This window comes from Nothoprocta perdicaria, unplaced genomic scaffold (genome assembly GCF_003342845.1).
Source record: "Nothoprocta perdicaria isolate Ctin4 unplaced genomic scaffold, notPer1 scaffold_121, whole genome shotgun sequence".
Lineage (NCBI taxonomy): Eukaryota > Metazoa > Chordata > Aves > Tinamiformes > Tinamidae > Nothoprocta > Nothoprocta perdicaria.
In genome coordinates, this window is record NW_020454328.1 from 1,420,623 (window position 1) to 1,433,383 (window position 12,761).

General features: G+C 61.7%; 2 protein-coding genes across 2 annotated transcripts in view; both read left to right on the forward strand.

The window, feature by feature from the left end:
* Positions 1 to 1,866, forward strand: part of PPP1R1B (protein phosphatase 1 regulatory inhibitor subunit 1B) — a 6,592-nt gene extending 4,726 nt beyond the window's left edge. Inside the window, exon 8 of the mRNA XM_026054405.1 lies at positions 1,661 to 1,866. Coding sequence (XP_025910190.1) covers positions 1,661 to 1,866 — 206 coding nt within the window. The remainder of the gene's footprint in view (positions 1 to 1,660) is intronic.
* Positions 1,867 to 1,902: 36 nt separating this feature from the next.
* Positions 1,903 to 12,394, forward strand: STARD3 (StAR related lipid transfer domain containing 3). The gene is made up of 13 exons (XM_026054406.1): positions 1,903 to 2,174; positions 4,846 to 4,923; positions 5,093 to 5,170; positions 5,262 to 5,315; positions 5,419 to 5,536; positions 6,517 to 6,615; positions 7,163 to 7,215; positions 7,917 to 8,009; positions 9,111 to 9,173; positions 10,069 to 10,164; positions 10,571 to 10,650; positions 10,939 to 11,043; positions 12,094 to 12,394. Exons 1-13 carry the CDS (start codon positions 1,959 to 1,961, stop codon positions 12,392 to 12,394), a joined length of 1,434 nt encoding a protein of 477 aa, XP_025910191.1. The 5' UTR covers positions 1,903 to 1,958.
* The last annotated feature ends 367 nt before the right edge of the window (positions 12,395 to 12,761 follow it).

A 12,761-nucleotide genomic window follows, 5' to 3' on the forward strand; every position in this document is an offset into this window, starting at 1 on the left:
CGCCGAGGGAACGCAGGCCCGGCGGGACACGGAGCCGGCAGGACACGGAGCCGGCGGGACACGGAGCCCGCGGGACACGGAGCCTGTCGGGACATGGAGCTGGGGGGACACGGAGCCCATGGAATACGGAGCCGGCGGGACATGGACACGGAGCCGGCGGGACACGGAGCCGGCGGGACACGGAGCCGGCAGGACACGGAGCCTGTCGGGACACGGAGCCTGTCGGGACATGGAGCTGGGGGGACACGGAGCCCATGGAATACGGAGCCGGCGGGACATGGACACGGAGCCCGCGGGACACGGAGCCTGTCGGGACACGGAGCCTGTCGGGACACGGAGCCGGCGGGACATGGAGCCCATGGGACACGGAGCCTGTCGGGACACGGAGCCTGTCGGGACACGGAGCCTGTCGGGACATGGAGCCGGCGGGACATGGAGCCTGTCCGGACACGGAGCCTGTGGAACACGGAGCCCATGGGACACGGAACCGGAGCCAGCGGGATACGGAGCCTGTCCGGACATGGACACGGAGCCGGCGGGACACGGAGCCCTTGGAATACGGAGCCGGCGGGACACGGCCCCTCGCGGCCGCCCTCGCCCCACGTCCCCACGTCCCCTCGCTGCCCGCTGCCCGTGACCGGAGCCCCCGTCCGGCCTCTGCTCCCCTTGCAAAGGGCCGCGGGGCCGCAGGCGCTGCCGGAGCCGCGGGCGCTGCCGAAGCCGCCGCATCCCGGTGCTGGCTCCACGGCTCTGCCCGGCGCGCGGAGCCGCCGCTGCCTCCCCGGAGCCCCCATCCCGCAGGGCATTCCGCCCGCCCGTCCCGCGCCCCCAGCGGCTCCCGGAGCCGGCCCGTGTCCCGGGCGGCCCCGCGCCGGGGGCTCCTGCTCGGCGCCGGCTCCCCGCGGCAGCCACTCATTCCCTGCGCCCGGGGAAGCTCCGCAGGTCCCTGTGGAAGGACCTGCACCCGGCCCCGCTCCGTCCCCTGCGCCCGCGCTGGCGGGGACACCCCCGRCCCCGCTCCTGCCGGGCACACAGCTATGGACACGCTGTCTCCCGCCGGCCTCGTGCGGAAAGCTGGATCCGTGGGAGCCGTGCCGGGTGGTTTGGAAGCGCTCTGGAGTTGCAGGGAGCAAAAGGGTGTCGGAGCGGCGAGCGCCCGGGGCGGGGGCTCCAGCCGCTGCCTTGTTCCGCGCGCCGATGTTGGGAACGTGCCTGGCTCCGAGGCGGCCCCGCGCTCCTCATCCCAAGTGCCGCAGCCGCCGGAGCCGCCGTCCGGAGGCGCCGCTCCCGGGGACGCCCCGCGCGGGGCCGGGATTTGGGGGCGGCTCCAGCCGCGCCCGGCGGTTGCTCCCTGCTGGAATTGCTCCGGCTGCGTCTCCAGCCACTCCGCTCCCCCTTCCCCTGGGTCCCGGGGCTTTTCCAGGAGGGATTTGCCGTAGACAARCGCAATCCCGGGAATCCTCCCCCGTCCTGGAGGGAGCAGGGGTTGATGCAGCTCCTTGCAAGCCCTGTGTCCCTGAGCATGAGCGTTTGGGAAAGAATCCCAAAGGTCCCTAGTGGTGCCTTTGCTGTGGGACGTGGGGCTCGGCCGGGATCCCGCAGCTCCGGGCCCATTCCGGCCTCCTCCTTCCTCGCGCGCCGGCTGAAAATCCCAACACAGGGGCTGGCGAGATGGCTTGGAAACGGGTTTCCAAACGCGTCGGCTTCGCGTTTCCCTTCCCTGCACCCGCGGGGCGCTCCGGCAAGCCGCGAGTCGCTGTCAGCCGTTCCGACCGGCTGCCCTCAACGGGAGAGGAGGAGAAGGGGCCGCGCGGGCGCTTCCCGCTGGCACTCGTGTGCCTGGGGCTCCGGCCCCGCGGCTCCTGAGGGTGCCCGTGGTGTCTCCTCGCAGGTGACGCGCTGCGCGGCTCGCCCATGCCGCCCCGCTTGACGTGGGCCCCGAGGCGCTTGGGCCGAGGATGAGCAAGCCGACAGACCTGCAGCAGCAGCTGGAGCGGAGCCTCCCGGCCATCGCCTCCATCAGCACGTCCTTCTCCCAGAGCCAAGGCCTCTCTCCCTATTGCTACCTCTCCCCGGAGAAGAGGAAGGCCATCTCGGACGTGAGGAGGACCTTCTGCCTCTTCGTCACCTTTGATCTGCTCTTCATCTCCCTGCTGTGGATAATCGAGCTCAATGTAAGTTGGGGGAAGCAAATGCATGGGGTATTTCCCCTCGTAGCACCACGCTTCCGAAATTCAAGTCCATCTGCATTAGTTGCCCTGTTTGAGGGGTCCCAATCTTGGCTCTCCACGGATGGAGATCTCCACGGATCCTTGCTGGATGTTCTCGCTCCCCAGGCGTGGGCAGAGTGAGGTGGGATGTGCAGATAGGCCTTCCCCCACCCACCCACCCACCAAAAAGCCCTTGGAGCTTTAATCCCAACACCCTGGTGCTCCTCCCAGCTTCTGGAAACCCGGGATGCAGCTCGGCCGAGCGAAGGGCGCCCCACGGCCGGGTGCTGTGTTCGCTGCGTGCGACCCCCGCAGTGACAGGGACATCCAGTTTATTCGCTCCTTTCCTGTCACGTTGACCTTACTGTTCATTTTCTGTATATTTTCTTTTTTTTTTCCCCCCGAACTGGTCCTGACTGGTTTCGCCTGCGTCGGTGGCAGGTTTGAGGCTGCAGGTACTGCGTGTCCTTCCAGGGAGAACGCCGAGCGGAAGGGCGAGATGAGCAGATAGCCCCGTCCGCGGCTGCGTGCGGCCCTCCCTGGCTGGCCTCTGTTTATCAGAGCTCCAGCCACTCTTATCTCTGTCCTGTTTATCTCCTGCAGTGTCTGCACTTAACAGATTGTCCTGGCCAGCAGGTCGCTTGCCCGGCCCGCTGCAAACAGCAACGTGGTGCCCAGAGCCTGGAGAGACCCCTGCCCCCCTCGCAGCTAGGAAAAAGCAGCTCCGGGCCAGCATTCCAGCAATGCTGTCGGAATTGCACGCGCCTGGCTTGGACCCCGGCCTCACGCTCTTGTCTCCCTTGTTCTCTGCCAGGGGCCCTGCCTGCAAATCAAAATTTGCAGCCCTAGGGAAATAACGCGGCAATAGCTCGGGCAATTCTGAGCGTGGGGCTTGCAGGTAACCATTAGTGAGTGACTAAGTGGTGATATTTGGGCCCTGAGCGGAGATGCTGCATATTTAAAGCTATTAGGACAGCTTATTTGCCTAGTTATGAAGAGCGACAAGTATATGTCGTGACTAATGCTTTTTTTATCAAATGATTCCCTTTGCTGCAAGATAAGCTGAGCAAATCAGCCCTCGTTAAATGCCTGCTGCCTGCAAACCGTAATGCTGCGAGCTTGCTCCTCTCAGAGATAGAGATGCCTCAGACAGTTCTTGCTTTTTCCAGGTAATGACGTTCATTTAAACTGAAATGCAGCCCAGTAACTGTAATCCCAAGCTTTGGTTGTGCTCATTCCTCGGGAAACATCTCGCAGCAGAGATCTAGTAGTGATGGGAAGGGCGTTTTTGGTGGCAGCTCCTCAAAGCTGGCTCGAGTCCTGTAGCCCCAGAGCAGACACTGCARTAGTGCAGACCTGCATTGCCCCCCTATCCCTGAGTATGAAGCCGCAGCCCTGACCTAGAGGGACCACTTCCCGCTGCCTCTGCTGTCCTTGGGCGGTGTGAGCAGAGGGTGCCAGGACACCAGGCTGCCAAGAACTGGCCTGAGATCCACCAACTTGTTTCTCACACATCATCAAACAGCTGTCAGCGTGGAGCAGCTTCCAGGCCAGCTGGGCTGTGTTCAAACCAATAGCCTAAAGGTGAAACATTTGTTCCAGTTACCTGAGCCATCCGCTCGCTCGTAAAGAGCGGTTCCAAGCTCCCGGGAACAGGATTTATGGGGTCAAAGGGACCCCGCGTTGCTCGGGGGTGAGACGAGCCGGCTCCGCGCTCCTCTGCCTCCTCGCAGGCTCTGCGTGCTCCTGTCTGCAATCCCTGGTGCTTTTACCCCGCTGCTCGGCCTCCCCTCTCCGTTTCCCTCAGCGCTCTGTGTGGGGCGCGATTGCAGCTTCAATTCCRCGTTTGGGAGTGAGCCCCGCGGGAGAGATGTTCGGAACCTCCARCTCCGGAGGAACCTCCCTCAGCGGCTGCGTTTCTGAAGCTGCTGAAGGAGCCGTTTCCCTCGGCTTTTGTTTGCTCTGCGTTTCCACCCGTGTAACTCCAGTCACACGCCAAAGTGATGGGCACAGCAGGAGATGAGGAAAGGATTCCCACGAGGAATCACAGAACAGTTAGGGTTGGAAGGGCCCTCTCGAGATCTCCTGGTCCAACCGTCCTGCCCCGACACGACGGCAGCGGCCGTGCCAGGCCAGAGGAGCCGGTGGCCGGTGCGAGGTCGCCTCCACGGAGGGATCTCAAATGGACTTTCCATGTCCAGGTGAGGAGGAACTTGTGCACTGTGAGGGTCACAGAGCCCTGGACAGGCTGCCCAGGGAGCCTGTGGAGTCTCCTTCTCTGGAGGTCTCCAAACCCGCCCTGTGCTCTGGGTGTCCCTGCCAGAGCAGGAAGGTTGGACTGGATGATCTCGAGAGGTCCCTTCCAACCTGGAACATCCTGGGATTCTGTGAGTTGGGTGCCCAGCTCTGGCTTCCTGATTCCTGTGATTAGCAGTGGGTGCCAGGCACTGCGCTGTCCTCCCGCGGCCCCGTGCTCGCCGCGAGCCCGCGTGGCGCTCGCCCCGGGCACCCACGAGCCTCGTGCGTAGCCCGACCCGGCAGCAGCCCGTGGACGCTGCTTGCTCGCCTTTGTCCTCCCGCTAGATCCTTATCGCTGCACTCCAGAGCCTTTTCTCGTTTCCTGTCTCCCCTTCAGACCAAGGACGGCATTCAGAAGAACCTGAAGAACGAAATCATCRACTATGAGTTTAAGACGTCTTTCTTCGACATATTTGTGAGTATCACAGAGTGCCACAGGGGAGGAGAGAGCCCCAAGCCGGGAGCAGGGCGAGGAGGTTGGTCCCTGGAGCRGGGATCTTCCTGCGGCCCCGCGGCTGGCCTGGCCCGAGGAAACGGGGGTCTTGCGTGTCCCACGGCCCAGCAAAGGCTSTTTGTTTTTGAAGGTCTTGGCTTTCTTCCGATTTTCTGTGCTGCTGCTGGCCTACGCCATCCTGAGACTGCGCCACTGGTGGGTCATAGCGGTAAGAAGCCCATTTTCTCCTTTTCTCGTCTCAGTTTTCCCTCTCCGCCTAGAGTTTGTAGGGGTCTGACCTTCGTAATTGTGTTTTTCAGGTGACTACATTGGTATCCAGTGCTTTCCTGATTGTGAAGGTCATCCTCTCAGAGGTTGGTTTCCTTGTACTCCCGGGGGATCGCTTTGTGATTATTTGATGCTGCTCTTTTCCATTTCGCCTAAGCCACCTGTGTTTTTATTCTCTCTTCCACTCAGCTTCTGACCAAAGGGGCTTTCGGCTATTTACTTCCTATCGTCTCCTTTGTCATTGCTTGGCTGGAGACCTGGTTCCTGGATTTTAAAGTCCTAACTCAGGAAGCCGAAGAGGAACGATGTGAGTACTTTGCTSCTTCCTGGTAGGAGTTGGCAGATTAAACTACCAGGCCTGGGCTTTCTGATAGATACCTTGATAGGTATCTGTGGATAATAGTGGAGAAAAGCRTGCCAAATTCCCCAAAGTCTGAATACTGAAGCCAGACATATTGGAAATAGAGCTCACCTCTGCGTCAAAGAGACTTTCCAAGTGCTGGCACAAATGCCAGCAGGACCGCTGGCCTCTCCACTTCTTGGGATCTGTCTCTGGATTTGGGTTGGAGGCCTTGAAGAAAGGTGTGCTTTAGTGAAAAACACATTCCAGGTGCTCAGAGCGGGTCACGGTGGGTGCAGTTTTACAGTTTCAGGTTATTGCAGGCAGGCTGAAAGGAGGGTTGAGCCTGAGGACTCCGAGGATCCTCCTGGGGGGTGGATGCTCAGCCTGGACTCGCACAGCTGCCCCTTGCCAAAGCAGKGGCGCTTGGTACAGGCCAGGGAGTTGGTCTTTCTCGCAGTCTTAACCGACAAAAGAAGACCAGGAAATGGCCCRTAATGTTAGGAGTATTTGTCAAGAGAGACTCGATCAGAAATGCATTGACTGACTGGAAAACACCAGAGGATGTTTGGGTCTTGCAAGGAGGCTTTAAAGATGAAAAATGATCAAGCGTTTAATGCCTCTATTGGATTAGGCTCAGGTTCCAAATTGCTTCCAGGGGAAGCTCTTATTTAATTAGATGCTTAATCGCCTTTGGATTTGACAGGCAAAAGAGCTCATTGATCTCCACGCAGATAAAACGTCTCGAACAAAAGACGAGAAAGATGAGGCAAGAGGAGCTGAGAAGCTTGTGGGCTGGCTGGTGGCAGTGCGAAGAGGCCAGCTGTGTGTGGGAGAGCGTGGCTGCCGGGTTGTGGTTAAAGCGGGGTGCATTTGGCGGGGAGGAACGCCGGGAGCCCGCGCTGTGGGACGCTGCCCGTGCTAACCCCGTGTGTTTGGGTTCGCAGGGTACCTGGCAGCGCAGGCTGCGGCCGCGCGGGGCCCCCTGCTCTACCCGGGAGCCCTCTCGGACGGGCAGTTCTACTCCCCACCGGAGTCCTTCGCAGGTAACGAGCTGTCGCTTCCCGGCCGGCCGTAACCTTTCCGGGAGCCGCGCCGAGCCCTTTGCCACGCTTGATCCCCCGACAACATTCCCGCAGGGTCTCCTCACCCCTCTTGGCACCTCCTCTTGGAGCTCTCTCTCATTAGCCCGGCCCTTGGCAGGACCTCTGAGAGGTGACGCTGCAAAACGAGCTCCGGGCTCGGGAAGCGACAGCCCGAGCAGTTGTCCCGGGGTAGCTGGCGCCCGGCTCGTGCCCAGCTGGGGAGGAGGGCGCCGCGCGTCACCCTCTGCCCTGCAGCTGACGTGTCCGGGGCCTCCTTCGGRGTGCCCGGCCCCTGGACCTGTTGGGGGAGCTCCCAGAGAGCCCTGGCGCTCTCCGTCCCCCGCGGGAAGCTCCCCGGCAAGGGGGATCTGCATGGAATGGTGTGTTTCTTGGTTGCAGCCCTGTGCCRCGTGCTCTGGGTGACCCTGCGTGAGCAGGGGGGTTGGACTAGATGAGCTCCGAGGTCCCTTCCAACCTCAAGCGTTCTGKGATTCTGTGTTTCTCCTAGGGTCGGACGAGTCGGATGAGGAAGGCGCAGCGAGGAAGGCGTTGACAGCCCAGGTARAGAGCTGGCCGGGCTGCGGCCCGGGGGGCACCCCGCAGCCCCACGGCCCCACTCGGGGGTCGTATCTGCGCAGGGCCCCTCTCCTTTGCTTCGCCGTCCTGTGGTCTAAGGGAGTCTGGCTGGCGTGCTCCATCTTGACCCTCAGCACTAGGCTCTTCCCCACGTGTCCTGGGCTGGTGGTAGCCACAGCAGGTGCCTTAATCTGCAGGGATGCCCCTCCACAGCATCCCCCAGAAACGTGATCCTGGCTCCATCTCCTGCCCGCCTTCTCCTCCGCTTCCCTCCATGGTTCCTGGCTGTGTGGTCACAGCCTAAAGGGGAATCATCTCCCGCAGCCTCGCCGAGGCCCAGCAAGGCTTTTGCCAGCCCTTCCCCGCCCGGGGCTCTGCCTGGGCACCGGCTGCTTTGTGCTGTGGTTCTGCTGCTCTCCAGCTCTGGCGCTTCAACAGAGAGAGGCTCCGCGCGTCTCCCAGCCCTTGTGCTGCTGGAAACCCTCACGCGGAGCCAGGAGACGCGCTGGTAGACACAGCTGGTGTGTGGACACAAGCCAGGGCGGGGAGCGTGACTTCAAGCTCCAAAAATGAGGCCTTTGTGACCTGAATTAAGAGATTGCCGCAGCGTGGTGATGGGAGCGATCCCTTTTCCCTCTGCCAGCCCTTGGAAAACCCAGCTAGTGAAATTCTCCCTTCTCTCCTAGGAGAAAGAATACATCCGGCAAGGAAAAGAAGCGATGGAAGTTGTGGACCAAATCCTAGCCCAGGAGGAGAACTGGAAGTTCGAGAAAAACAATGCAAGTGTCGTGTCCCCCCCCAGCAGTGCTGCCCACGGAGAGCACGGACGCCTTAGCAAGAAAGGGAGGACAGACGGGGCTTTTGAAACCTCCTTGCGACATGAAAAGTTAACAAGCGTTACAATTACCTGATTGAATTAGGAATCTATTCCAGTTCAGTTAAATGTAAAATCCCCTTATTTAATTAGACGTTTAATTACCTTCCTGTCTGACAGGAGAGGGCCGTCCCTCCTGCCCCTGCGCTGGGCAGCGGAGGTCTGGCCTTTTTGGCCCGCTCGGGTCCGTGTGGGAGCAGCAGCAGCCGGTACAGGCTGTTCCTCCCATTTGGGGCGTCCCACAAAGCCGCTCGCRCGTCCCCTTTCCCAGGAAAGGCACCTTGTGGGTGGCACAGTGTCAATGGGGACACGTCCCGGCATCGCACCCTCTGGCTGTCATTTTGCAGCCTGAGTTTTTTGGGGGAGTTTTCTCCCTGTGTGCCCCCCAGAGCCAGCCTTGTTCTCTGCTCACAGCACGAGCGAGGTGAGAGCCCTGCAAACTGCAATCTCATCTGGTGTTTGAAATTCCCCTGTCAAGTGATCCATTGTTTGATGCCAAACTAGCTGGGCAGATTGTTTTCTTTATCCGAAGGGGGATGGATTTAAATAGACTAATCAGAGTTTAACACGGGGCTAATGATGAAAGGTTATCATCTGTCCATCCCCAAGCCCTCCAGGGAGCCTCTCCTCAGGCGTAGGGAGCAAGAGCCGTGCTGGCAAACTGTCCCCTCTCCCTTACGGTGGTGTTGGTTGCCCGCTCAAAGAGAGTTTGACCTTGAGATGGGTTTGCAGGCTGGCACGACATGGATTCTTTCCCTGTCTCATCACGCTGCCGCCTCTCTGGGTGGCGTTTTGTTTATGGAAATTTGTGCCCGTGCCTCTGAAATGGGCTCGGGCAGCTCCGGTGTCGGGGCTCGCCGCCTTGTGCGGGGGAATGGGGAAGAGCTCAGGGCTGGGGCTGGCCCTTGGGAGTGACACGGGTTGGAGACCAGCAGGCTTTACCCTGGGGAGAAACAAGCAATTCTCTTTTGCCAGCCTAAATGTGACCCTCTCATTTCTTACACAGGAGTTTGGGGATGTTGTTTACACTTTTGAAATACCTTTCCATGGCAAGACCTTTATTTTAAAGGTAAGAACCTTTCTGTGTCCATGCCTGAATGTGTGCGGCACAGGCAGAAGGCGAGTGCCCTGCTCGGAGCCACGATTCCACTGAGGTTTCTGCTCCCTCCTGACTCGGGCAGGACAGGTCGCTCTGCAGAGCCCCTTCTCTTTGCTTGAGGCACGTGAACTACCCTCACACTCTAGGGAATCTCCAGGAAAACCCTTGGGCTGGCAGGGAGCCTCCCCAAAAACACACTGGGCCCCTGCCCGTGCTGGTAGAAGTGGGAGCAGGTGACTGCAAGACTTGCTTCCAACCCCCGTGCGGAGGACTAATCTGACCAAGGAGGCTAATTGCAGCTAATTGCCAGCAAGGSCAGGGCTGAGCGGGCGTCTGCTGCCGCCTGGCACCGAGAGGAGCTGCTCGGCAGCACCTCGCTCTGTGCCCGCTCGCTGGAGCGCCTTGGCTGCAGCCCACGCTTTAATGAAGCGCTGGTGCTGCCGTGGCTTTTCTTTGTTCCAGTGCATATGCTGCCTCGCTGGCAGATCCTCGCTCTGGATGCGACAGGGAAATCTGGATGGCCCCCTCTTCCCTGCGTTGACCGCGTGCCTCCGGAGATCCCCCCCGTCCCACGGGGATGTGGAGGAATGAGCTTTTCCGCAGCACGCCGGAGCGATTGCACGGGCACCGGGATAGCTGATAGAGGTCCGGCGGCCTCCCCGTGTGTCCTGGGCGCCCCGGGAGCACCGCAGCCGTGGGCAGCCCAGCTCGGGGCAAAGCAGCACGGAGGAAGCAACGTGGGCTCTGCCAGGGCCGCTGCCTCTGTTAGCCCCGTTGTTCTTTGTGATCCGTCCTGCCCTCGTTCAGAAACAAGCGTGGCAGAGGGGAGCAGGCGCCCAGCTAACTGCCCTGCCTCTGTCCTCAGGCTTTCCTGCAGTGCTCTGCCGAAACGGTTTACCAGGAGGTGATTCTGCAGCCGGAGAAGATGATCCTGTGGAACAGAACGGTGGCAGCGTGCCAGGTGAGCGTGCCGGACAAAGATGGCTTAATCACAGGAGCTCCTTGGAGCGGAGAGCCGGAGCGTGCCGGGCCAACACCGGCTGTCGGTGGTGCCCAGGCCCTCCTGGAGCTTAGCTGCATGGGCGTCGCTGAGGCGTTAAATCTGCGCCGCTCATCCGTGCGCTCCGAATGCTCCGTGGCAGCCAGCCACGTGGACGCGCAGGTCCAGCAGCCCACGAGGTGGGCAGGGAGCTGGGCCCGCGGCCGAGCCCGCGTTCGCTCGGCGCGGCCCGGCCGCCTCGTGCCGCTGGCGCGGCCGGCATGCGCGCGCAGCCCCGGGGAGCGCTCCGAGAGCTCCGCCGAGCCCCTCGAATGCCCCCGGCCTCGCGGGAGGCGCTTGCCCTCCGTGCTGAGGAAATCCCTTTCAGATCCTGCAGCGGGTCGAGGACAACACGATCGTCTCGTACGACGTGGCGGCGGGGGCCGCGGGCGGCGTYGTTTCTCCCAGGTCAGTTCACTCCGCTCCCGGAACACGGGAGCAGCGTCCGCCGCGCGCTGCCRCCGCCGGCCCCACGTCCCAGGGCCCCCATGGGATACGGGGAACCTCCAGCCCCGGAGGGACCTCCGGAGGCTTCTCCGGGAGCTCGGAACACCCCGGGACRGGTCGGATCCCATGCCCAACGGCAGAGCCACCCTCTGCTCGGCTCCGGCCTCTCGGCACCGTCGGGAGCGTCCGCTCCGCTCCGTGGAGGGCCCGGGCTCTTCCCAAAGCGCCCCGCGCCCTCTCCTTGCGCAGGGACTTCGTGAACGTGCGCCGCATAGAGCGAAGAAGAGACAGGTACATTTCCTCAGGGATATCGACCACGCACAGCCTGAAGCCTCCTCTCTCCAAATACGTCAGGTAGGAAAGAGGTAGATTCTGGGTTTTTCAGCTGGTATTTGACACACTCGCTTTGCTTAAGCATGGGGCAGAGAGCCACCTAAGTGAAAACCCTGCTGTCTCGCTGGCACCGTTTGGAGGAAGCTGATCTATTTGTGGAACTAACCCTCGCTTCCCTTGTTCTTCCCCCTTTGTTCGAGGACCTCTCGCGCTGCTCGGTGTCGCCCGGGCGTTTCCCAGCTCCGCTCCCGGGAGCRGAGGTGCCAACCAATAACAGCACAAACCCAACGCGGCCCGCATCCTGTTTGTGTAGCAGCTAATTCCCGAGCAGGGACAGTTGCCGTTTCTGAGGGGCAGTTAACAGCTGACCGTGTCTTTCTTGGAGCCTCTCGGATGCCTTTTGCTTCTCGTAAGCCGGTCACTTACTGATTTTAAAGGCTGAGGACATCCAGGGTTGCTCCCGTGGGTGAAACGAGCAGCGTTTAAGAGGGACTCGCACCCAAAGCACTGACAGGTCTTTGGCCTCTCCCCTTCCAAAGGGGCAGTCGGCTGGGTATGGATCTCAGCACGGATACAGTCTCATCAAGCAGCGGCTCCTTGTTGCTGTCTGCTCCAGAGCCTGGGGCTCAGCTGTGCCACTTCTCCCACTGACTTTGTTTTTCCTAATAATGTGGTTAAAGTAATTGACGTTTTAACTCRGAGCCGTTATAGCTGCCTCAGTCTGTTGAGGAGCTGGGGACATCAGGGGCTAGAAWATCTTTTTACCAATGTAGGCAGCAAAAACAGTTGTGTGTTCCTGAACAGGGAAGGGAGATCTCTCTTTGGGCTGTGTGGAAGCAGAGCTTTTGTCTCCGAGACGCCTCAGATGGTGCCGGGGAGGCTGTGGGGGATGTGAGGACGGGGCTCTCCGCGCTGCCTTCCTCGGGCACGCGGCGTTGCCGGCCCCTTTGTGCCCATTCCTACCAGGCTGGGCCTTGCAGGGCTCTGCGCGCCGAGGAGCTGGGCTTACCTGGGCTGGGACTTGCGGGAATTGCCTTCCCGGCTGCCCTTCGTGCTGCTCTTGTTCCGCAGGGGGGAGAACGGCCCCGGGGGCTTCGTCGTGCTCAAGTGCCCGAGCAACCCGCGGGTCTGCACGTTTGTCTGGATTCTCAACACGGACCTGAAGGTAAAGCGAGTTCCTGGGGGGCTCGGCAGCGCCCCGGGCCGCCCTCACTCGTTAGCCACGGTCGTTAGCAAGAGCAGCCCCCAAGGGCCCTGGCTTTTGCTGTGGGTGTGCCGCGGTTCCTGCCCCTCGCCCCCGGGAAGCTGCCCGGCTCTGGGGTCTGGGCCCCGCTCCGTCCCCGGCAGAGCTGCTGCCGTGTTGATCCCATAGCCCTGGGGGACTGCCATCTCCCCGGGCACTGGGAGCAGGCGGCCGTGCCCGGCGCCGTCCCGCTGCCCAGGGCCTCCCGTGCCCCCCATGCGTGGGCAGAGGCCGAAAAGCTGCAGCAGCCGCCCCAAATCCGCAGCACTTTGCAGAGCCGCGGCTCGGGTCCCCCCGCCCGGCCCGGGCAAACGGGACCCCCGTTCTGTGCTTCCTCCCTCGCCGCGCTGCCTTCCTCCCCCTCGGCGCCTCCTGGGTGCCGGGTTGACGTGGCAACTGCCGCAGCAGCCGAGCACAAAGGCGGCATTGAGCAGCGCTGCCTGCGCGGCCCCCTCGCTGCCTCCCCCGGCCGCGGGGCGCGGGAGCCGCGGGGCCC